The sequence below is a fragment of the Branchiostoma belcheri genome, unplaced genomic scaffold (assembly GCF_001625305.1).
Source record: "Branchiostoma belcheri isolate BF01 breed outbred unplaced genomic scaffold, Haploidv18h27 scaffold31, whole genome shotgun sequence".
NCBI lineage: Eukaryota > Metazoa > Chordata > Leptocardii > Amphioxiformes > Branchiostomatidae > Branchiostoma > Branchiostoma belcheri.
Window position 1 is genome coordinate 2,616,247 of NW_017803921.1, and position 26,664 is coordinate 2,642,910.

At 41.4% G+C, this 26,664-nt stretch overlaps 1 protein-coding gene and 1 pseudogene across 2 annotated transcripts; both read left to right on the forward strand.

Moving 5' to 3' along the window:
* Positions 1 to 3,034: 3,034 nt before the first annotated feature.
* LOC109474547 lies at positions 3,035 to 15,493 on the forward strand (annotated as a pseudogene). Its single transcript, XR_002140489.1, has 14 exons — positions 3,035 to 3,103; positions 3,740 to 3,899; positions 7,475 to 7,648; positions 8,460 to 8,673; positions 9,161 to 9,353; positions 9,946 to 10,114; positions 10,434 to 10,641; positions 11,051 to 11,237; positions 11,443 to 11,588; positions 11,995 to 12,156; positions 12,406 to 12,631; positions 12,932 to 13,071; positions 13,576 to 13,707; positions 13,902 to 15,493. The product of XR_002140489.1 is annotated as an uncharacterized family 31 glucosidase KIAA1161-like (transcript).
* A 2,065-nt stretch (positions 15,494 to 17,558) lies between these two features.
* Positions 17,559 to 19,431, forward strand: LOC109474490. The gene is made up of 2 exons (XM_019774779.1): positions 17,559 to 17,579; positions 18,802 to 19,431. The coding sequence occupies exons 1-2, from the start codon at positions 17,559 to 17,561 to the stop codon at positions 19,429 to 19,431; spliced, it is 651 nt and encodes a 216-aa protein (XP_019630338.1).
* The last annotated feature ends 7,233 nt before the right edge of the window (positions 19,432 to 26,664 follow it).

Genomic DNA, 26,664 nt, shown 5'->3' on the forward strand with positions numbered 1-26,664 from the left:
GAAAATACTCCAGCATCAAAATTACATTACGGACGATTGTGACTGTATCAAGTTTGTCGTTTTTCAAATGCAGGTGGAAATGTTATATTCAAAGCTTTTGTTAAATCAATGTTGGATAACTGAAATGTTCTGTCAAGAAAAATGATTTTGTTTTTTTTTCCATTGGAACACACAGGCATAAATCAAAACGTTTGTACTGAAAGGTGAGGGTCAAGTGTAAGATAATCAAAAGTCCAAAGTACAGCTACAATGCAGGTGTTAAAAATACACTGTTGAAGCGTGGGGATGACGTAAGGGGACGCTTTTCTAGACCAATCAAACCAAAGTATACTAGTCTACTTCATCTCCAAGCAGATGTTAAAGAAGCGATCTGAAATTTCGAATTTCTTCACTATCGATATTTACAATGATGATATTTACAATGATCTTTACTTTGCAAATTGTACAAAATTTACAAAAAAAATAAAGAGATGCCTCACGTCGCTTGTTTTGGGGGTTACTTCAAACGCTTCAAACTTGCTTCGAAATGAGAGTTAATGTCATTTAAGTTTGTTTTTTTTTTGCTTTACTGTCCTAAAATTGCTTTGGACGCCTTCAAGATGTCATTGACCCTGCTATAGAATATTTACAAATGTGATCCGTATTTGCGCTCAGTATTGTGTATTACCGATGGGCCAAACTTCACACTACATGGCGTCGGTAAACACACTGCTCGTGACCCCAGCTATATTGTTAACACAAGAGCGGGACAAATATTGACCCAGGCTGTAGTATGCCGTTGTATGGGGCAAAATAGTAACATAAAACACTTCTGACACCAACGCTAAACTTGAACAAAGGCTTCTACAGCAGCATTACGTTTGTTTCCAGATAGGGCTTTGAGCTTGATAAGTTAACACAAATATACCGAATTTATCCTTGAAGTTCAAAAAAGGTTATGCGATAGTACCCAATAAAGGATAAAAGTCATATCCAGTTGCTTGAGTGACCGTTTTTGGATATATATTGTTCATTTCCGGCACACGATTTTATTGTTGTTATTATTGATATAGTATAATTATATCAATCATCATATTAATGGCAATATCATGTTTTCATGATATTATACAATAGCGTCCCATCGATGTGGTCAAAATTACTCGTTTTCTTTGTATCTGTATAGGCGAAATGAAATAGTTCGAACTTCGAACAAAAGTCAAACGTTTGATAAAAACTCATGTAACGTTATGTACATATGCAGGGCTGTGTACATATCGAAGAACAAAGTGGTGATGAACCTAATGAACGTTTTGACATAAGGCGCGTATTTTCTTTTTTTTTATTATTTAGATAAGTATCAAACGCACAGACAAACTGGTTGTTGTGAATATACACTGTGCGTTGGGCTCAGCCTTTAAATTTTGAATCATCCTTTTGATATATGCGATCCAGTTGACCAATCAGGGAAGAAAATCACGCTGGGATCTAAATTGATTGACACCTCAAGTACACGGTGCGATCCGCGCTGTGTGTTACCCGGATGCAGAGGAACCTCGGTCCGATACAGTTATCAGGAATGAGTTCAAGAGTGATGTAACCTCGCACCCCGTTGGATGGAGAACTAGATAATTTGTAGTTGGTCTCAGTCTCCAATACTTAGGAGAATATGGATGTTTGTAACGTGCGTGGATGCGGTTTGGGTAAACTTCATGCATAAACAACAAAGGGATGTTTTAATAGTTACATGTAATATATGAGAAATTCTATACCACCAAACTAACAACATTAGCTTTACGTATATATACACATTAGAAATGTTGTATGAATCATTTAGAGAACTTAAGGGCACCCGAAGCGTTTTGATGGCAGTATGGTTTTCAAAATGGTCTTCAAGGCCAATTCCCTTTTCTCAAAAATGTAGTAAGTCGAATCAATCCTATCCCATAGCATACTGATATCTGTGATGTGATGTCGCCGACGAAAAATGGTTGCTTGTTTTGCACCGTGGGCTGGTTCTAGCTATTTATTGGTGGTACCAAAAAATAAACGGACTCTTCGCGCATCTTGTTTTTTGAGCTATTTCAAAAGCCTCAAGTATGAGATGATGATGATGAAAATGTGTTAAGGAATGGCAGTAAATGTCAATCAGTCAGATTACCTCATCCTGTATATTTCTTTGTTGTTTTGCTACCCTGACATGTTATTGGATGCCTTTAACACAAAGCGCTTTCCAAAAAGCACCGAGACGCTTCGGTGGCGTGAGGTGACGTCATCGACCATGACGTCATACTCGGTACCGGTGCACCTGTTTCTGAACACAGTTGTTGTTTGGTTATGTCGTTTAGAATCGCTTAGCTCTCGTGTGTTCTAGGTAACATAAAAGAATGTCAAATTGTAAGTTAGACAAACAATATTGTAAGCTGGAACGCCAATCTCTTGTTGGTAGTTAGTGTTTTGATTCAATTGTTTTACACTGAATAATTTTAGGGTTAAAACATATTCATAATTGTTATGATGAGCTCTCATAGATAAAATCTCTTATCCTTAAAAAAAAACTGGAGTATTTTTAATCGAAACATGACTAGAATAGATTTATCGATGTGTTTTTTTTTTCAATTGACCTGGAGTCAGTATTTAGCTAGAAATATTGATGGCGTTTTTATAGTCGTTATAATCATTATATATCCATGTTATAATGTTGCAGTCAAGCCATCGTCTTTCAGATGAAACAGCAAATAAAAGTACTAAGGCTCTAATGCACATAGAACAAATCAGACTAGGGCGTTGTAACCTATAATGTTGGTTATAGTCACCTGTTGTCTGACAGATTTTACCTAACCAAACCGTGGACTTTTTAGCTTGCAGTACTAAAGACAAACAGATACCGTTTAGTCATTGTTTGAGAGCCCAAGTTTACCGAAAAGCTTTACGAAAACAATCCCACACAAGGGCCGAATCTCACACAGGTGTAAGTGGTGGATGTTGGGGCCCATTTGTACTGTCCCTGGGCTAAGTAAACAGCCAGTGTTGGTCCTTGTTAATCATTGTCCCCGTGCCTATCACAGTTAGCGGTGAATCAACAACCCACGACAAGTCACTGTGTTCAAAATTCCTACCTCGCCAGGTAAAGTTTGAGGTAAATTCTTTAATGTTGTTAGACATTTAGTACAGTAGGTGGGCATATCTTTCAGTCACAGGAAACTGGCAGGATTTTCAGAGGAAAAGTCGTGTAGATTTCTGTCAGTGGGACACTGTTGGTCGACTTTTTCCGTCTGCGATAGGTAACGTTACGTTTTATGGTCACCATCCAACACTGGTGTTACCAAATCGATGTATGTGTACGTACGTAAAAAGGTATGTTAATTTTCGATTTTTAGCAAGAAAACGGACACAGAGTTTATAAAGTAAAACGGAAAATCCGGTCATTTTTTGCATTTGGCACTTTTTGGCTCTGCAAGAGGACTATTTTTCTTCACATGTTTTTGGTTTGATGATGGCAACCAAGCGTAACAAAATCATATGATATGAAAAAGTAAAAGATCCTTAATATTTTCATTTTACAGTGTAACGTTGACAAATTCGAGCATATGGAATACGAAATCGTAGTCTCAGAAAAAGTAAAAGTTTCTAAAAATTCTTATTTTTAAAAATAAATTCATGAGGGTGCTTGAGGTGTCACGCTTATGTAAACACGTCACACCCAATAGGAGCTGGTGGCAAAGGTTCCCTTGATTCAACAGTACTGTAACGGTCACTGCAGGTTTGAACAGCGTCACCTGGGTAGAAGACCGTCCCACGAACAGGCGCCATAGCGCGAGGCTGCAGGCTGAGGGAAGCTACCATCGGACGACTTTGCTCCTCGAATTTCACGCAAATTCGAGTAGGATTACAACTCCCTGAGGCATGGGGGACGAAAAAAAGTAAGTTTGTATACCTTTTCAACAATTTCTGTCAGAAAATGAGAGATACTGAGGTAAAAAGTGGAGTTTGGAATCTAACACGTGTCCTTGCTGGATTTTGTGCAAACTACTGTACTTTGTGGCAATATGGCGGCCATTTCTCAGTTTGCGCGCCATTATTGAAAACGTCAGTTTTAAACTTTTATAAACTGATGAAAAGGTGTGAAAGGACTCTTCAAACGTGCCACATGCGTTTGCATGTGAAATGTGGAAGATATAATGATATTTTCCACAGAGAAATAGTTATAAAAAGGAAATCTTATATAAAAAAGCTAGATAATCAGTATGCTCTAAACGTCCTCTAATTTGTTACTATAATGTTAGGATGTTGGCTAAAATCAACTTGGTCACCGAAGTTCTAAAACATAATGTACAAATGTTATTAAAATGTTATTAAGTTTAAAACGAACATTATCAACAAATTTCAAACATGAAACTTAACAGGAACACTGAATTATCAGTTATTGATATGAAAGGTTTATTTTCACCTAAATATGCAACATTTTCATTTCTGTCGCGAATGTGGCTCTATTTTCACCATTGACATATTCTAACTTTTTGAAAAAAAGATATTTGGTTGTCTTGAAGGGTTTTTCGTGATTTTTTTTTCAGAATTTTTGCGTAGATTCCGTTGGTGAACTTTGGACAGTCTCTGTACGCATGTTTGCGCGGCAAAAATAACTGTTGTCTCTCACACAAATTTAAAACCAACGTTTTTATATGATATACAGTATTTTTCATCCATCTTGTTAGGAACATCGCAATGTGTAGTAATAGGCGCATCTACCGAACTATGTTTCGCTCATTAGCCACTGGAGTTGTGAGGAAACTGTTTTTTTTTACGAGAGCCAACATATTTTTCGCTGAGTTATTTGATCTAAGCTTGTCCATAAGGGCACCCAACTCAAAGATTTGCTGGACAACTGCATAAAATAGTGCGGTGGTGACCAAAATGGCCATAAAACCCTGGTTGTTTTAGCCAAATACTTGTCGGCGCCATGTGTGTTTTATACGCAAATACGGTCGCGTATGTACGCCGAAGTCATTTTTTTTATTCCAGCTCGCCTCTATCTCAAATTTAGAACGTTTAAGTTTTTTTAGAATTCTAAATGATGTTATGCAAAAAGAGTCAAACTGACAGTTAAAAAATATTAGCTTCTATGTCTAGTTTGCATGTATGTTAGACCTCTCTCCGTTTTAGAGAATTGGAATCATATGAAAACTTCCTTTATGTGTTTCGCCATGATAATCATTTGTTTAACAGCTTGAATTTTCTTGCATGTATTTTAAAGTATCTAGGCAGAGAGTTGGTTGTATATCGTACTGTCGTACATCAAACTAAAAATACCGTTTTACCATCTTTTCCTAAGTTTAGGTTTGTAGGAGAGCTCTACGTTTAAAACGTGCAACTGTGTGCTTTAAGCCATACTTTAAAGCAGGTTTCGGTAAAGATTTGAAGTAAAAATGAATTGTGTTTTCAGTTGAAATCTAAGCAAATTGAAGATACACAACTGTACCACCCAACCTCCGACTTTGAGTTACGGTAGAGTGATTTTTCTAGGGGAAGCCGTATCAGTTGCATGTTTCCTTTGTTTAGCCACTTTGCAGTGAAACATTACTCTGATGTGTACACGTGTGTGTGAGTGTGTTCGTGTGCCCGAGGTACCCAATGCAATTTCAGGGCGGCAAAAAAATAGCAGCCGGCCAAACGAAAAATAGCAAAAAAGCATCCGTTTTCCGCATGTTTGCCTCACAGATGTCAGTATGATATAGGACAGGGTGAACCTTGACTTTGAAAATCCAGTCTTGCCGCTCTGAAATCTTATCGGATGCCTTCAAGCACATCAAGTAGCTTACAGTCTTTGTAGCTGGCGGGGTATTAGTAAGAACAGCAGGATTTTCCGCCAAATTGACAGGCAAATGCATGGTACATCCAAGTAACTGATCCTATCTTGTGCTAACAGATTATTTCCTATTCAAACTCAAGCCAAGGGTCGTGGCAGGGTCACACATAAGCCGTGCCATGTTAGCTGACCGCCTCGTGGCACGGACTGGTACGCCTGGCTGTATACTATGACTCAGCGCCGCTTTCTCTGCATTATACAGACACTGTAAAAGATTAACAGCTGAATTCTTAGCTCCCTTTCATAAATTTAACAAATACTCCCGCTTGTAAACCAGGAGTATATTCGTTCTACATGGAAATGAATCAGAAAGAATACTGCAATTTGTAGACGGTTTCTGTCCGTTTATAGTTCTCGTTTTTGAATGGGAACTGTTTGTTGTTTGAGAACTCGTGCTACGGACGGTACCTAGCCTCTAAACTGGCCCGACCTGCCTACGTTTTGTTTGCCAAGGTGCCCGCCAAATAAATGGAGAACAAACAAAACCGTTACACCTGTCGCACCCCTGGCCACCATATAAGGAGACCCGTCTTACGGGCCTCAGGCGTGACGTGGCATGGTGGTGGAAAAATGGCGGGACGTGAAACAAAAATGGCGGAACTGCAAAGGTTAACAGATAAAAAAACAACGCTGTAGGATATCTTAGAATCCCAGATTGACCAAACAAAGCTAGATTATTCCATCTGACATCGTCTAAACAAAAACGTAGAACAGTAAAAAAATGTTGCTAAATTGTTGCCGTAAGGCTGAAAACGGTTGCAAACTGCCTGTCGGGAAATGTATTTGAATTGAATATTGGCGGGGGTGAAAAGATTTAAATGAACTTATACATCAATATACAAAAAACATTAGAATTTTGGAAGATTCTATTGTTTTCTTCTTTATGCCTGTGATATTTAGAGACTAGCATTTGTACATTCGTGCCTGGTCGCTCGTTCCACCGTCTTTGTAGTCATGCAAGTGGCCGTCATTTATCATCATTTAACGTTAGTAGGTAGACGATTTAGGAGCAGTCCGTGGTGTTCCTTCGCACAGTAAACAATTACAGAAAACTTTACAACATTGCTTAAGTTTAGCCTGGGTGTCCGACTGTTGCCAGGGCTAGTATACAGGCTACGCCAGCTCCTTCGCTCCAGGTCCAAGATGTTCCCCCAAAAAATTACCCCCTCAGGTAGCCTTCGATCTTCACATGGTCTAACTTTGGGCGCTGAGAACAGTCTGGCACCCGAACTATATAACATAGGCGTGGGGGTCTCGATGGGGCAAACGAGCAAGCCGGAGTTTCCAGTATTCCTGGGACGAATTCTAAGCGATTACCAAATATCCAGGGCTTTCTTGAGCACCTCACAGGGTCTATAAGTCGTATTAAGGGGCTGTTTCAAATAGTTGTCATTTGCATATTGTTGGGCTTAGCCAGGTGGAGGGAACATTCTGCATTTACTTGCAAATGTTCCTGTCTAGCTAGCTTTACCAATATGTGTTGTATCTAGAATCGTACGTAACCATGCTCAGGCACGGTTGTGGATAGTCCACGCGTGTCCACAACATGAGGCAAATCTACGTTCAGGCATAGAACTAGATAGGCATGGTCCTGAATACGCTAATATGTTGATTCCTTGTCGTGTATTACAGGCGGAGAGGCGGGGTGAAGAACTGGTCCACCAAGCGGCTGGTTCTGCTGGCGATCGTGGTGGTGCTGTTGTGTGTGGGGTTAGCCATCATCACATGGTGGTTCGCCAAGCCCCACTACTGGGTCTGGCTGGGAGAGCGAGACTTCAGAGGAACGTTCGAATACGATGCTCAATCGTACGTATTTCAAATATTTATAAATTTATTTATTTATGAAGATTTACCACATTTGTGGAAGGATTGACATTATTGTATTGACACTATACATTTGAAAATATTCGTCAGGTTGGTAGTACATACGATATGGGGATTTTCTTTTTACACAACCGGTGATGCCTCTGCTTCGGGATTGTGTCCTCAAAGTATATATAAGCGCCACCTACATTTGTTACATATAGTGGCCAGAAGCAGTACTATAGAAGATCTGAGGAAGGTGTCTGATTAGTTGATATGTCTCTCTTGTCCTGTTAATGTATTTCATGTCCTCTCCCTGTCACATATGCATATGTTATTAGTACTAATTAAGTAGAGATAGAACCTTTAAGTAGAAGAAGTAGAACATTATGTCAGCACACGGTTGCATGGTTATTTTTCTCAAACTAAAAACAGTATTTAATTCTGTACCCTTTGACCTCGTCAGTTTGTAATAAGCTCTCGTGAATGAAGTTGCAAAAATGATTATCATAATTATGATTACCTTCGCAGAAGGAAAACATATAGTTTTTGCTCCTTCTTCTTCTTCCGTTCCAAACACACAAGGTCAGTGACCTGGACCAGACGGCTGTCACCATGGCAACTGGTACATAGCAGACACCCTGTGGTGTTGAATTACATTGTGTTGTAAGTTGCAAGCCAGCAGGGTTGGACTAGTGTCACCATGTATATGAATAATGTTAAACTTTAAAAGAGTAGTAGTTTGGTTAGCTACACCATGTGAAGGTAAATATTATGCATTTGCTAAATGTTACCTTTCTAATTATTACCACAGGAAGCTGCTAATAGTTAGAAACGAGACCGGGCACGAAGTGCAGCGCGCCACGCTGGGATACCGGATCCCCAAGGTGGAGTGGACGTGGGACGACCCCTGGATCTGTAACGAGGGAGACTACTGCTTCGACTGGGAGAGGAGGGGCGTGCTGTCACTCGTCTACGAGGAACTGATCGAAGAACGGAACTTGCACTGTATGAACGTCACATGGCAGGTACGACACCCCCCCCCCCAATAAAACACATCACAATGTAGGGGATATTTGAATAGGTTAAGCATCCAATGAAATTTCAGGCCAGCAAACAAAGAAATGAACTATCTCTATTTACTGACAGTTACTGACATTTCACCCATTTTCTTGCAATTTTTTTTGTCAGCATCTCATACTTGAAGCGCTTGAAATAGCCCCAAAAGGAACTATGTGAAGAGTATCTTTATTTTTGGCTACCACCAATAAATGGCTAGAACCAGCCTACGATACAAAACAAGCAACGTTTTGTCAGCAACAGCGAATTTCAGTGAATTTTTATGTGAATGAATAAAACACATAGACTTACCACTTTAAGAGAATGACCAGAAAATTGACTGTAAAAGAATCCAGTTTTGCCGACTGCCTTTAACCATCCAACATGGCGGACGATACTTACGTCATAGTCACGTGAGGGCAAGTACTCCATTGATAGTTTTAAATCCTCCTGCAGGTGAACTGGGAGGGAAGAACAGAGCAGGAGACGTTTTACCCGTACGACTGTTTCGACACGACCCGAGCCCACTGGTACGGCGGCGCGCAGGTCTTCAGTCAGCGCTGGCCGGTCAACAACGGCTCCGGGGAGATGCAGCCCTTCATCACTAATGACTACCTGAGCTGGGGCGAGGCCAACAAGGACCGTTACGGTAAGGACTGTGGTTGTCATGTTACGTCATCGTACTTGTTGAGTATTGATGTGAGTGTGGTTCTGTTTTGGGCTAGTCTGCGTGCATGCTCACTATCGTGTGTGTTTGTGTAGGCGTATGTGTGCAGGTGTGTGTGTGTGTGTGTGTGTGTGTGTGTGTGTGTGTGTGTGTGTGTGTGTGTGTGTGTGTGTGTGTGTGTGCATGTGTGTGTGTGTGTGTGTGTGTGTGTGCATGTGTGTGTGTGTGTGTGTGTGTGTGTGTGTGTGTGTGTGTGTGTTTCACACTTATAAGTTATCTATCTTTTACATGGCACCTTGTATGGTAGAGAAGTATTTCATAATCATTATCATTATCAGGACCGCTTGCCTCAAACACCTATATCCAAAACATAATGGTCCCATATGACACTCCCCTTTCAATTTATATTTTGGATCCTATTACTTGCTTTTTCAATGATGCATACATCTATTTGATGCTAAGTTGTTCATAGATAGAATAAAGAGAACTTCAATCAATCCGTACTTTTCGGTATGTAAAAAAATTGTGTAGCAAACGTCTTACAAATGCGCCGAATCGGCTGCTACTTTTACAGGCAGCGTGATGGAGAGGTTGTTCGTGACGTCAGAGGGTGTGGGTATCGTGATTGAGGATGACGTCCCCTTGCACCTGTCACTCAACGCCAGCGGAGATGGCAGGATGTGTATCCTCTCCAACTACACCTTCCACTACCCCAACCCGCGAGGCAGGCTCCCGCATATGAAGTACGCAACCTTCCATGTTGTCATTGCTGCAAATTCACTTACTTTCGCAGTGACTTATTAGTTTACAGTAGGAAATAAGGATATTTTTTGTATCATGGTGTTTTGAAGATCAATTCATCTTCCTTTCTTCCTTTCATCAACAGTAGTCATATTTAAAGGAGTCTTGTTTAAAGTGTAATGAATCCATTGTAGAGAGGTCACTGCATGAAAAAGTACAACCGTCTCAAATTTTCATGATTAGCAGCTTTAGAATGTATTTTTTATACTTTTCAAGTGAGTGAAATCGTTAAAATCGTCTTTCCTGTAATGTTTTCCCCAGGTACTCCATCTGTGTTGGTGAGAACGCCCGCCAGGTGCACGAGTACATGTACCACCGGTACTACCGCCAGCCCAGCGGCCTGCCCGCAGACCTGGTGCTGAAGCGGCCCATCTGGTCCACCTGGGCCCGCTACAAGAAGGACATCAACCAGTCCGTGGTGCTGGAGATGGCCAGCGAGATCGTCTACTGGAACATGTCAGCTAGTCAGGTCAGTTTTCCAGGAACACCTCTTTCAGAATCAGCTTCTAGGAAACATTTTTAGGGACCATTTCTTGCAACTAGCTTTGGAGACGGCTAGTGATCGTCTACTGAAATATGTCAGCTAGTCAGGTCAGTTTTCCAGGAACATCGTTTTCAGAATCAGCTTCTAGGAAACATTTTATGGACCATTTCTTGGAAGCTCCATCTCTGTTCTCAGACCTGCTTGCAACTGTGTTCAGAAGCGAGGAGAGGCTACATGTAAACCTGTACATATTCTCATTAATATACTACCCGATACCAGACTTTTCTCTATTGTAGATACAACTTCATCACAATGACCTGTACTTAGCCTGTAAGAGCATAAATGTACAATGAAGGCCTTTCAATCAATTAATGTACTGATTTTTTATTGACAGGTGTCAATTGACGACTTCTGGGAAACGCGGTACGGAGAACTGCACTTCAACGAGACCAAATTCCCGGAACCGAAGTCTATGTTCGACTACTTCCACCAGAAGGGCTGGGACGGCACGGTCTGGGTCCATCCATTCACTAACATCGACAGCTTCACTTTCGAGGACAATGCGGCTTTCGGCGAGCCAGGTACATAAGTCGCAAGATGCAGCCAAAATTCAAATTTCTATGATCTTCTCTATAGAGTGTATTGTTTTGATTTATCTATTTGCAATTTCATACTCTAATTTCAAGGAAAAGTACAGAGATAAATATATAGATACCGAACAACAAAGGCCACGTTTCACCAACATTGTTTGTTGAACTCGTGCTGTTGTCTTTATTGTTACTTTAGACTACTGGGTGTCGCAGGCGCCACAAAAAGCGACGGGGCAACCGGACGTACCGGGCTTAACGAAATGGTGGTGCGGCACGCAGTACGCAGCCCTGCTGGACGTCACCAACCCTCTGGCCCGGCGGTGGTTCGTGTCTCGACTAGAGGTACGTGGTAGTTGGCTATAGAATATTTACCTTCGTCAAGAAGGTTATGTTTTGGGGAGTGTGTGTGGGGGGGGGGTGAACTTGAAGGTCACAGAAAAACAAGAAAAATACTTCCCTGAAGTCTAAAAGTTTTTTTCCCTTTGTCTTTGAGTTTCGAAAACTCAGGATTGAAATCTAAAATGCACGGGGACTAAGCCTTTTTCTAAGATACCTGTAATTTTACTGAAATAAGTTAGGACCCAGCTAATGTTCAACACAGTATACGATGCATTCGTCAAGGCAAGTTCTTGTAATAAAAACCTTACAAAACGAAATATAATGTTTGAAAACATACACACACATACTGGTACTACTGCCCAACTGTATGCATGGTCTTATAAGTAAACGTCTTTGTGCTTTATTTTAGGAACTTCGTACCAACTTCACGATCGACTCGTTCAAGTTTGACGGAGGAGAAGCCCAGTATCTCCCGGATGTAAACTACCGAACCTACACCACCTACACCAACCCCAACTACTACACCAGAGACTACGCTGAGATGGCCGCCATCTTTGGTGGACAAACGGAGGTCAGTGCACATCTCATACCCGCCTGTAATATAGTCAGTTACAAGTTTGTGAATGGTTTACGTAAAGCACCTAACTAACACCCCACCTAATTTCATTTGATAAAGACTAGTTCTGATGGATCCTTAGCCCTGAAAGCGATTGCAGAATATCAGAGGCCAAAGCATATAATAGCGCTGAACATAACTGATTATTATTAACTAGTATCAAAACCACGTAACTTATTGATGATTTAAAAAAAAAATTTGCAGGTACGTGTGTGATACAGATCTCAAGAGTACGCATGTTCGACAAAAACTCGGTCTTTACGACAACGGTCTGCGGACGATCATCCCGACCGCCCTGCTGTTCTCCATCCTGGGCTACCCCTACATCCTCCCCGACATGATCGGCGGGAACGCCTACAACGACCAGCTGCCCGACCGGGAGCTGTACATCCGCTGGATGGGCATCTCCACCTTCATGCCCACCATGCAGGTTAGTGACGGTCTGTAGGTTCTTAAACACAAACTGGGAAAAATTTCAACATATTTGTGCAATTATCCCACATTTCTGACATTTATAGTTGGCGCTAAAACAGCCTAAATGAAGTCACCCAGTTTTTGGAACAGATTTCAGAATGGTAGGTTACGGGCTGGGATTGATTCAACTTACTGCATTGCAGGAATGACCAAAAATCCAGTTTTGCTGCCCTGGAATTGCATCGGATGTCGATTTTTTGTGCAGTTTGTAGCTATAGCAGTACTGACGATTGTGTCGTATGCTTTTTTCCGCCAGTTCTCCATCGCCCCCTGGCAGTACGGTGCCGGTGATGACGAGGAAGTCATCCGGATCGCCCGCAAGTTCCTGGAGATTCACGAGCGTGACGTGTACCCACAACTCGTCACCTTCGCCAACGAGGCCGTCAACGGCCGCAGGTACGGATTGTACAGAACGCCTCCCAGCGATCAACAAGCACGTGCAAATCCAAATGTACCTTAATTAAGTTACTTGACACGACAATAGTTATCATGTCTATCAGACTCATGACTGTGAAACTTTTTGTCAGGTACGGTAAACGGACAGTCTAACTCACTGTGTTATCGATTATTTTCCTTATAGGTGTGGGCAGGAGCTTAAAGGTGTGGGAAGGAACTTATAAGCACTTGAAGGCACTTGTAGGAGGGAACGTATAGGTGTGGGAAGGAACCTATGTGTGTGTAAAGGAATGTATAGGTGTGGGAAGGAACTTACAGGTGTGGGAAGGAACTAACAGGTGTGGGAAGGAACTGATAGGTGTGGGAAGGAACTTACATGTGTGGGAAGGAACTTATAGGTGTGGAAGGAATTTGTAGAAAGGAACTTATAGGCGAGGGAAGGTACTCATGGGGGGGGGAACTTAAAAGTGTGGGAAGGAACTAAATGGCGTGTTTGTTTTGTAGGTACGCCCCGATCATCCGGCCGCTGTGGTGGGAGGACCCAGAGAACATCCTGGCTCAGACCATCGACGACGAGTTCCTGGTGGGAGACCAGATTCTGGTGGCGCCCATCGTGGAGAGGGGCACAACTACCAGGTAAACAAACGCTTGTGTATACTGGATGTACATTTTTTATCTATATACAATGTATATAGATACGTATATACGTATCTATATACATTGTATAAGATCATTAACATGTTACTTGTGCATAGCCCAGTAGGACAAAAATGTACAGTAAATGGCTGCTATATATTTGCCTAACAAAATGTTTTTGTTTACGTCTACAGGGAGGTGTACTTCCCGATCCAGGGCGTTAGCTGGCAAGACGCCCGCGACCGAGGCCGTGTGTATCGCGGCGGAGAGTACCGTACTATTCGGGTGGAGCTGGACGAGGTGGCGTACTTCTACAGAAATTAGAACAAGCCCCTTCTTAGAACCAAGGCGGAAGAACATTATGTACTGTAATCACCCAAAAGTACAACAGATGATCTTTGTAAAAGCCCTAACAGTGGTATTTACTAAATACCATACCAATGTTGTAAAACTAGATTAGCGACATGAATCTGTGTTCACTCAAGAATGTTTTTTAAGTGAAATGTTCTTCATTTTTCCTTGGCAAAAACTTTTGTTTCATTTCTTACCCGCAAATTTGACCAGAAATAGTGGCAAAGGACATTCTGGTCACGGAACATAAAAAATGTAAAAAAAAGTACAAAAAGAAAAAAAAGTACAAAAAAAGGAACATGTTTGCGTCAGCTTTTTTACCGGTGTTGAAGAAGGGGCACATTGCTTCTTGTTAAAAACATCGACTTAGATAAGCGGACAGCTTGCATTTGTATGGGTGTTGTTGGTGGTGGGAACAAGAGATGGTAGATTGTTATCAGAACAATGAATTTGGTATTGTTGCCATAGAACTAGACAGTAACGTTATAGTGTTTACCCTACTAACCCTTACTAACCCTTACTAACATTTCATCAATGGTTTGTGCTACTAACCTTCTAACTTTCCTGTCAGTTTTGTGTGGCTTTTACTAACTCTACTAACCGCTTGTTTTTTAAACTAACATTAAGACTAACCATAGAGCAGTTATAATACTGTAAAGTTGATTTCAGAATTCACAGCATTTACAATCATTATAAGCATAAAGCTGAATTTTGCTGAAAATTAACAATTTTTACAAAACTTCTTCTCTTCTGTCATTCTGTTAAGGCTACTGGAAGCTAGTAGTAGACTTCTTTTGTTTGATAATGAAACAAATGATTTATATGCATTCGCCACGTAGAAGTCTTGTTAATGGATTTTGTACTTATATAGTTTATTTGGTCAGGGTGCTTAGTAAGCTAGCATACTCCAAAGACAAAGAGGTTGAGTAGGAAAAAATTGATTGATACCTCCCCCATCTAACTTTAGTACACTTTGTTTTTTTAGTATGTGCTGTTGTTGTTACTTTTTATGGTCATAAATGGGTGATATTAAAACTCTTTTGGTCACCAAAGACTATTTATGTTGGTGATCTTTGAACTGTTTTATTCATGTTCTATGATGCGTGAGCGAAGCAAACAAAATTGCACTCCAACATATTTAGTCAGGATTTGAATAGTATTAGAATATTTTCTTCTCCGTTTTTTTCTTCTCTTCATGAGAACACCAGACTGTGACAATATGGCTCAGTAGAAGATGTACCATGTTCAACCTTTGGTGAATTTAGTTGAATTTTTAGTTCAATATGGCGGTCGGAAATTCGCAGTGGTTTGTGGGAACGTTTACATCAGCATTTTGTACTTGTTTGCTGTTTGATCCCAGTCCAGGTATTTGTGATCAATGAAGTCACTGTAAGGCGTGGTGTGACCGTTTCTCAATAAATGGGTGTAGAAATCATCATCGTCACTGTGTCCTGAATAAAGCACGGCTCGAAATGCATAGTATTGTGCGAATATCCACAAATGACTCACTTAATTACTCATATCCATAGAGCTAGTTTAATATTCTGCAGTTTATAAACATTTCACTATTGCTGGAATAACCTTTTGGCATTGTTTAAGCAAATAAATCCACATAAATGCAATTCCACAGCACATTTTCGTCAAAATTCCATTCTTTATAAGCGTCTGAAATAGTCTCTTTACTTTTGGGTATCCCCATAAATAGCTACCAAACAAGCAAAACAAGCATCTGTAGACGTCAAAATGAAGGCAAAAAAGGCGATTCGTGCTTCAAACTCATTGTATATATTTTCCTTTGCATGCCATTACATAGTGATTAATTTAAGCCACTATCGAAAATTCCAACAATTTGACATTTATGAATCACGTGGTTTTCTAATTAATTATGCAAACGAGCCCCTTACTTGCATAATCCGTATCTGTTGTTGTTCTGCTTGTCATAGATTGCATAATGTTCCATGTATTGAAGTCATATTAGATGACCTTTACCAGCAAATAGCAGACGCACAGCATTGGATAGTGTCTGAAATACCTTGCTAATTTACATAGAATAAGAACACTATGCCTTTCATAATCGCTATTCTTTTTGATTTACTTAAAAATTGTACTATTTGAATTTAAGGCATAATGTTTAACATTATATTGTGGACTTAAAAAAAGCGACAATAATGAGTGTGATCTGAAATAAATAGTAGGAGAAAAATAATGCAACATGTAAGATTGGAAATACTTATTGATGATAATTGAGTCAAAATTTGGCAAATTAAGATGCTTTTTCATGTACTAGTATACACTCCTGAAACAGCGTCTGGTATCATGTATAATGTGGAACACTGGAATTTTAGAAATTTCTGTTAAATTATGTATTCCTCCATTTCCATAATTTGTATCTCGTATTGCTAATAAGACATCATTGAATATTCACCATAATAAAGCTTCTAATTTTAACGTTAAGTTTTTTGTGCACTGATTAAAAAAAGCAATTGAAAGGTAGATCGACACAGGAGGTGCCATCTTTACTTAAGTCCCTGTCACACAAGCAGGACTTTCCCCCGACCTCGCCCCGAGGTTCGGCTGACGTTCGTGAGCAGTCTGGTTAGATTTTGGCCACGATTACATTTATGTACTAATCTAAACCGATTTGAGTTACGTTTGACACCCGAACACACGCTGAAAACTGCTGTCATGTCGGGCCGGTGTTCTGTGGAACAACAGCCGAACAAAAGCCAACCATGTTTGAACCTCCCAACCAACCACCGAATGTTTTAAACATTTTGAAATTTGAAACACCCAAATAGTAACCAACCTCGTCGAACACCAGCCGATCCAGCCGACTTTGCTCTATTTTACACCTAACGTAAACCACGGCTATAGTGCTTTCTTCTAGTGTTCGGGGGGACAAATTCGTGAATACGTGACAGGAGCTTTAGCTTAGAGACTAGCCAGCAGGGCTGAAACACAGCACGTTGTTTCCGGGTGTTTCGATGTAGATAACCATCCGATCAGCTTCTACAATATTAACTCCTGAATAAAGTAAAATAATTGTCATAAAATATTGGAAAGAAAACCTTGTCATATGAACGTGTGCTTGTCTAAATGTATTCAAAATATATGGTACACAACTGAAAACAAGAACGAGACATTTCTCTCGTTAATCAGCCATTGAGGTCATTCTTATTCTATTAAATTCTTAATCTGGTTATGATTAGAATCATTTAATGTCTTTTAAAGCCTTTGAAGGTTGTGGGACTTTTATGTCAACTCATTGTGTGCATATGTTAATTGTATTTTGTTGTGTGACGCTGTTAAAATAAGTTTAAAAAAACTTAACTGAAGCGCCACACGGTCCTTGTTATTGTATTGTATTGTTATGTGTTGATGAATAAAAAATATTTTGTCCGTAAAACAATGTAGGATCAGTTCATTCTTGCCACAAGAAAATTACGCAGAATTACCAGATAGGAAAAGACAATCTAGAATTGGTTCGCCTGGACACGGGGATGAGTATGGAGAGTTACAATGTAAGTAGTGGACGCACCTTTTGCAAAGTTAGCGACGTATCCACTTTTAGAAAAGAGGATATAAGGCAGGTTGTTTTTAGGAGCTCGTTCCCATGAGCAGACTCCGCCCGGACCCTTGTCTGCCACCATAAGCCAACCAGCATCATAGGGGCAACCGGGCCAGTTACGGTTGATGTAAAAAGATCTGCAACGAAGAGGGTCGTGTGCCACAATCAATTTTGTTGTAAGTTAAAACTTTTGATCCAACACAAGGAAAGATTTCTCACCTAGAGCTTTCGACCAGTCACTCGGGTCTTCCTCGGTAGACTGACCCAGTGAGACTGGTCAGGTGACTTCTCTGAAGTGTGACACCAACACTGGGTCAAAGGTACAACTAATGTATCTAGTAAGCGGCGTCGCAGAGAAGTCACGTGGCAAGTCCCACTGGGTCAGTCTATTGAGGAAGACCAGAGTCACTGGTCGAAAGCTCCAGGCGAGAAATATCGCTTTGTATTGGATCAAAAGTTTTAACTTTCAACATGTACAAGACAGATAGTCTTTCATGACACAATTAAGTTTCCGTATGGCCGTTATAATAGATATACTTTAAATGGGGTAATTTCGTGAAAATGATAGTTTGAGGTTCAAGATGTACCTTTCAGCTCTTTTGGTTCCTTCGATCGAGAAGACGTTTTGAGGTTGGGTGTTGATGTCGTTCCAGGGAGATGAGAGCAGACGAGACTTTTTGAACCAGTTGAACTTGTCCGTGTTTTTCCCATCAAAAATCAGCACTGCATTTCCGTGGGAGTTAGACTCCAACACAACCTTCACCTGCAAAAGACGCCAATCGTACCCCCTGATGTAGTAAAATCTCTCTTTGGTTATATTTCATCTCATGCCCTAACGCATTCGATTTGGAGTCTGTGGAGGATGTTATCCTTGCAGTGTACTTGCTGTGGCCTTACGTATAAAAACTGCTTCGGTGTAAAGAAGAAGAAACAACGTGCATTATCTCTCGAAAACTTGACAAACGACATACTAATTTGAATGCAGAAAAGGGATCGTAAGTCATAGCTACGAACATGCGGCCATAACTAAGCATAGTAGTTCACTGATATCTTCACGGAGGGTCAAAACAAAAACAAAGTGATTGCAATACTAGTTTAGGAGAAACTTACCCGTTGGATGTTAAGCGATTCCCAACGATCCACGACTGGACATTTGTTATGGCGGACTTTTCCAGAACTCGTACTCCACGCGTCGTAAACCGTCTGTCCTGTTCCTTTCACGGTTGAAAAAACTTCATGCCAGCGAAAGAGCGGGCAGGTACCAGGTGGCCCTGGTGGACCAGGTGGCCCTGACTGGCCGGGTGGACTTTGTGGTCCAGGAGGGCCGGGTGAACCAGGCTGGCTGGGTGGACCAGGTGGTCCAGGTGGACCAGGCTGACTGGGTGGACCAGGTGGTCCAGGTGGGCCGGGTAAACCGGGTGGGCCAGGAGGGCTGGGTGGACCAGGTAGACCAGGCGGGCTGGGTGGACTTGGTGATCCAGGAGGGCCGGGTGGACCAGGTGGGCTGGGTGGACCAGGAGGGCCAGGTGGACCAGGCGGGCTGGGTGGACCAGGAGGGCCAGGTGGACCAGGCTTGCTGGGTGGACCAGGTGGTCCGGGTAAACCGGGTGGGCCAGGAGGGCTGGGTGGACCAGGTGGACCAGGTAGACCAGGCGGGCTGGGTAGACTTGGTGGACCAGGAGGGCCGGGTGGACCGGGTAGACCAGGCGGGCTGGGTGGACCAGGTGAACCAGGTAGCCCTGGCGAGCAGGGTGTACTTGGTGGGCCAGGAGGGCCAGGTAGACCAGGTGGGCTGGGTGGACTAGGTGGTCCAGGTGGGTTTTCCGAACCAGCGGGACCAGGTATTCCATCGTTTCTTGTAGAATGGACTTGTTCGGTAGATCCAACCTGCCTGGTATCCATTGGTAGCCCGGTTGGCACAGGGCGTTTGACTTGTTCAGTCGGGCAAGAGAGGTTTCCTTGTCCAGTCGGTCCAGAGAAGTTACCTTGTCCAGATGGTCCAGAGAGGTTTCCCTGTCCAGCCAGTCCGGAGAGGTTTCCTTGACCAGATGGTCCAGAGAGGTTGCCTCGAAAAGCTGGTCCAGAGAAGTTGCCTTGCCCAGATGGTCCAGACGGGTTGTTTTCTCCAGGTGGTCCGGAGAAGTTGCCTTGTCCAGGTGGTCCGGAGAAGTTGCCTTGTCCAGGTGGTCCAGAGAAGTTGCCTTGTCCAGGTGGTCCAGAGAAGTTGCCTTGTCCAGGTGGTCCATAGAAGTTGCCTTGACCAGGTGGTCCAGAGAGGTTGCCTCGAAAAGCTGGTCCAGAGAAGTTGCCTTGCCCAGATGGTCCAGACGGGTTGTTTTCTCCAGATGGTCCGGAGAAGTTGCCTTGTCCAGATGGTCCGGAGAAGTTGCCTTGTCCAGGTGGTCCAGGGAAGTTGCCTTGTCCAGGTGGTCCAGAGAGGTTGCCTTGTCCAGGGGGTCCAGAGAGGTTGCCTTGTCCAGGTGGTCCAGAGAGGTTGCCTCTAACATAGAGGTCATTTCTACGCATTTCATTGGTCAATTCTGGATTGAAAGGGAAACATAAATCAATGTACTTGGAAAGGTTTGTTAATATCTACTAAGGATACGTTCAAACAAAATATATCATATCAATATCACAACCAATTTCTTCGTTATTTTGCCTTAATGTAATTGCCTGCCGTTAAGAAATGTGCAAGGGACCCGAACAAAACGGTTTTTTTTCTCACAGTTAAAAAAACCCGTGACGGAAGCGCGTTCAAAAACCTTTGGCAGAGGACTTCTAACGCAATACCATGGAAGTCTATATATATAGCTTAATATGCGATGCTGTTCATCAGTCACAAACCTAAGCCAACAAAACCACGCTACCGAAAACAATGAAAGAGGGTTCGACTTTAGGTGAAAAAAAATAGATAAAAAAAGAAGGCTTTAATTAGCTGCTGTACACGAAGTACTTATAAAGATAGAGACAATTAAAAGCTTTAGTAAAAGCCATACATTGGTACTGTGTTTTTTTCAATTATAATAGAGAAAGTTGAAGACAGCTTACCTGTCAACATAATACTCATCTCGAAAAGACGTTGTTCTAAGACGGTTGTTTGGTTTTGTTCAGCGAACAAGGCAAGGGCCAGTTCTGATATTTCCTAAAACACCAGAGTAAAAACAATAAGCTAAGGGTTAGTTGATATTTCCTATATAAAACACCAGAGTTCCAAAACAATAAGGGTCAGTTGTGATATTTCCTAAAACACCGGAATTCCAAAACAATAAGGACTAGTTGTGATATTTCCTAAAACACCAGAGTAACAACAAAAAGCTCACGGGCCAGTTGTGATATTTCCTAAAATGTAAGAGGGCCAACAATGAGGGTCAGTTGTGGTATTCCATAAAGCACAAGAGTAGCAACAATAATGCTCAGTTGTAATATTTCCTACAACACAAGAGTACCAACAGTAAGGGTCAGATGTGACATTTCCTAAAACACCAGAGTAATAACAATAAGGTCAAGTTGTGATATGTTAACGTTCTATAAGAGCAGTGACAAAAATTAGGGTAAGCTGTCATATTTTCTAAAAAAAATAGCCATAGAGTGCCAAACATTAGGGTCAATTGTAATATTTTCCTAAAATTGAAGGGTATTTGTATTTTGTACAATAAGGGTCAGTTGTGATATTTCCTAAAACGCAAGGGCTAAAACAGCAAGGGTCAGTTGTGATATTTCCTAAAACACCATAGTAATAACGGCAAGGGTAAGTTGTGATATGTTCTAAAAGACCAGAGTGACAACAGCTGTCATATTTCCTAATAAAAGAAATAGCTATAGAGTGCCAAAAATAAAGGCCAATTGTAGGCGGAGTTATGATATTTCCTTAAACACCAGAGTTCCAACAATAATGATCAGTTGTGATATTTCCTAGAACACCAGAGACAACCAGAACCAACGACAGGATCAGTAGTGATGTTTTTTACGCAACATTCGTGTTAGTATTACCTGTTCGTGGTGAATATGCATGGACGTGAATCCTGCACTGACCAGCACCACCACTATAGCCATGGTGACCGCCATGCAGCTGCTGTTGGCGCCACAGACGACACGGCGACCACTCTTGCCATACTTATCCGTAGTGTCTGTATAATGTAGAATACAACATGATATATTCCGAATCGCTCGAGGTTTGACACCGACCCGTGGGATCGAGCGCTGGGACGGAGGGTGATGTGTAATTCATTTTATTTATGTCCGTGTTTTTATCTTATTTATGTCATACCAACCCGAAAAAATACGTCCTTCAATGCGAAAGGGTGAATTAAAAAACAAAATACATATATCCACCTCTAAAATATTGGGAATAATGTTTCATTGGAAGCATTTTCGGAGAAACAAACCCCTTAACGATCAGTTTCTGGTCATGTAAAATCTTACCTACTGGTAGACCACACAGCCTTTGTGAAAATTTCGTACTCTTACAAAAAAATACATATTTTCTAATAACACGCAGATTTAAAACTGAATGTAATACACAGGTGCGTAACCTACCTGTAGACGATTCCGTTGCGTCGGGTAAGTCGTAATGGGGCCTGGTGTCGCCGGAGTCCCCTCCGTCGCAGTGCAGCCTTGTCCCCATCTCGCTTTCGTGTGAAGACGACGAGAGATCCGGCAGATTTGTTGTGTCTGAAGACGTACTTCCTTTCCGTCTGAGAGAAGTGCCGTAGCCAGGATTGCTTAGGTCGCACTGAGAGGGGCGAGGCAGCGGGGGGAGAGGCCGGCGGGTTCGCCCGTCGCCCTGCTCCGTGCGTGGCGTATGGGCAGGCCTGGCCTGCTCCTGCATTTCTATCGAACTGGTCGGCAAGAAACCCAGTGCAAATATGTGGGAGATACCCAAACATGGAGCAGAAAATAACGCTGATTTGTCTGAGAGCATATCAAAGAAGTTTGGGATGACGTGGTGCGAATAAAACTTCAACATATTCGCGAGTTTCGTAAACAATTTTCATGAGAGAGCCAATCAAAGCTGAGAGGTTTACACATCAAAAAAGGCATTTCAAATGGCGCGCAGGAGTTGCTGAGTATTAGTTTTAATATTGCCGACAGGCTACTCAGTAAACATTAAAAAACAGTATCCAACTTTATTTACAACCACTTGTTTACAAGAGTCGATGTTTCGACGTTATCTTCCCCAAGCTTAAGACTATAATAACGGGTTCGCTGTGCTCTGAAGCTAGGTGCTACTGACTCACTGTGACAAATACGCCGTAGGTGAGAGAACATGTAGCCAGAGAATCTTGACTTGGGTGATTCAGAAACAAAAACCAGGAAGGCCGATAATTGTTTCAAAGCAAATACAGCATATTCCACTCCAGCCTCATCCCCATACCAAAATGGAACCCCATACCAACTTTCAGGTCATTTGGGTTTAATTACAGGGATCCAGGGCCAAAAATGTACATCTTTTGTTTGAATCGAAAAAAAAAATGGAAAAACTATACATTTCCCCCATACCATGTATGGAGTGAAATATGATAAAAGCTCGCTTTCGGATTACCAGCTGAGTCTACCATGTGGCATGTTGTGGCCTTGGGCGCATTGCCCTTGCTCGCGTTGGAGTTGTTTTGGCAGGCATTGAAAATCACAACAAGTGGTCATATAAATATATACATATGTAAAATGAAATTAGTCTAAAGACGCAATGACATTTTGATGTATATGTAATGTTATTTTATTACTATTTACATAGGCTGCTTGCCTCTATTGCTCTCTGGAAAAAATTAGATGTAATAATATGATACATTCTGTTTGACATACATTTTTCTGAAATCTAGTATAACTTCCAAGTATTGACGATTACTAGAAAAGTAGACTAAATGCACAGCATTAAAACTGAGCCGGATACTTACATTGGGTTTGAGGTTTTAGAACAATAAATGAATAAATGATTACATAAATACATGCACTAGTAGTTCTTCTTATCATTGTAATGTAGCTATATGTGAAAAGTTACAAAGTAGTCACACTAATCACATTTTTATGTTATGTGGACTCTCTGGTCTGGACAAGCTGGTCTACCACTTCCCACACATGCACAGTATCATCAGGTTTCTCTTGTTTTACATATGATGCACTGTCACTGTCAGCCTTCCTAAATCCCCCATCAAAAGTTTCCTCACTCATGTAGGGTTCCTCCTTGGTGTGTATTGCTTGATGTCCGTCCTCTCCATCAAAAGTTTCCTCACACATGTAAGGTTTCTCCTTGGTGTGTTTTGTTTGATGTCTGTCCAATTGGGATTTCCGTGCTGCAGAATAATCACACTGATTACACTTGTACGGTTTTCTTGTATGGGTTCTTTTACATGCATGTCTGCTTAGGGCTTTCTCATAGCGTGTGCTGTACCCGCATTTCCCACACACGTAGGGTTTCTCATTACCTGTACGTTTTGTTTGATGTGTGTCCGATTGGGATTTCTGTGCTGCAAAATTATCTTGATTGGTTGAATCATGCCTTTCCTTGCACTTGTGTTGGAATAAGATTTCCTCATAACTTGCCTCGTGCCCACATTTCCCACACATGTAGAGTTTCTCCTTGGTCTGTTTTGGTGGTGTGCTTTGCTTGTGATGACTGTCCAATTGTGATGTGCTTTGCTTCTGATAACTGTCCAACAGCGGTACAGGATAATCACAATATACCTTTGGAATATTCCACCTTTTTTTTCGTGGTGTTTGTGGTGTTTGTGGTGGTTTCTTGCAATTGTGTCGGCGTAGGATTTCCTCATAGCGTGTACTATACCCACATACTGAACACACTAAGGGTTCATCAACAATCTTGCGTTTAGCTTGCATATGACTTGTCCCCTGTTCTACCTGAAATAATGTACTACTAGTATCAGTTTTTCTCAGCTTCCCATGGAATGTCTCTTCAGAAATAATGAACTTGTCCCCTGGATTGATGTGTTCTGCTTGATGTTCGTCCCAAAAGTTTTTTAGCATTGTAGAATAATCGCAATGATCAAACCTGTATTGTGGTTTCTTGCAGTAGTGTTTGCGTAGAACTTCTTCGTAGCGCGACCTGTACCCACATCCCCCACACACTAAATGTTCCTCTTTTTGTTTTTGTTGTTTGGGAATAGCTATAGTGATAGTGTCTATCTTCTTCTGCAAGTTCTGGCTCCTACTCAATCTTAATGTTTCCTCTTGTATGCGTTTCCTCTCAATGGCGTGGTTTGCTTGATGACTGTTCAACTGACATTTTTCCGGTGTACAAAAATCACACTCATTACACTCAAATTTTTCTCCCGTATGGGTTCCCATATGTCGGACTAGACCACCCTTAAAGTGTGTCCTGTACCCACATTCCCCACACATGTAGGGTTTAGTGTGTTTTCTCTTGTGTTTTCTCAAGTGTTTTTTCCACCCTGCAGAATAATCACACTGATCACACTTGTATGGTTTGTCTTCTGTCTGGGTTTTCCTGCAATTGTGTTGGTGTAGGATTTCTTCGCTGGGTGTCCTGAACCCACAATCCCCACACGCTAACGGTTCCTCCATTTTGACTTCAGGCATGTGACTTTCCATCTGTTCTACTTGTGATGACATGTCGAGCTACAGCTGCGATCACTATAATTTTTGAAAACACCCTCCTGGAGTTAACAGAACAGATGTGAACAATGTCTTTGTTAGCTCATGGATGCGTTACAAAATATACTATTACTAGCCACCGTACTGCGAAACTGCCTGGAGATCGCTTCCACGCAGCGCTTACCTATGAATTTACTATAAAGATATAACATCCCATATCACGTCGTGCATCAAAAAAATCCTCGCCCCCCCCCCTCCGGATCCCCTCCATATCATGCACAAGGAAAACTGACCATTGGATTATGGTCGCCAATCTTCAAACACATACCTATAGGCATTGCTACATCTCGATTGCTACATATCTGGTACTCTTACCTTGTCTGTGTTGGCTAGAAATAAGTAGATATTTGCGTCCTTTTGCTCTTGCAAGGTTCAAAATGGCGGACTCAAAATTCGAGAGTTCATGCAACGGTCAAAGGTTAAAGTTCACAAACCTGACTACCCACATCATGTAAGCATGAATGGCGATCAAAAACGTGACGGTTTTGCCTTCTTTATTGTATGTCAAAAGTGCGTTAGTATATTCATACTGCGATTGGGGAATTTAATTAGAAAGTGCATGTTCCATAATTTTTGCACAAACCTGTTTCAAACTTGAAACGACAGTGAATCAGTATACATTATGTTAATCAGTAAGGTGGCATGTTGCCATCTTAGAGCCTGCGTGTCTTGTACACATAGCCATATTTTCAATGAGAAATCTCGATGAATTCATGTGTCAATATATTATTGCATAATTATATATTTTACATACAGGTATAGGTCCTGAATACCTAAAATGTAAATTTCTTGAGAGTCATTTGGAAAGTGTACATTGGTATGCACATGTATATTTCAGGCCTTGAATAACATGAGCTCTTTCGATGGCTTTTGCACGGAGCTTAATATATGATATGATATGATATTTGACTGTATTACAGTATATCGTATTATATTTGTATTGTACATGAGGTCGTATTATATTACATTCGTTCATTGTACGTGAGATAATGGCACAAATATGTTGAAAAGTGGAAGTGAATGACAATCACAAGGATGTTTCTTTAAAAACAATATTTCAATTTTGGTGCAATGTTACATAATGCCCCATCTAGAGCTTTGAATAGACTGACTTGTCAGTGAGACTTGTCATGCGGTTTCTCTGAAGTGTGACTTCAATGTCAAAGGTATCTGGTAAACGATGTCGGCCCCCGTCGCGGTTGAGTGATGGTGAGCTGATGATGGTATGTTCTTTATATCGGAATATATCGTCCTAGCTAATGGTCTCCCTTGGAATTGTTCTTCTTCTCGAGAGCGAAATAGAAGTTCCGTCCCCTGTTATACCTCTTTGCTTTGTTGATGTACTAGTATGGCAGCATCTTAACAGAGTTTTCTTTGTGTAAGCATAGAAATTCTCTCCAAGAAGAGCA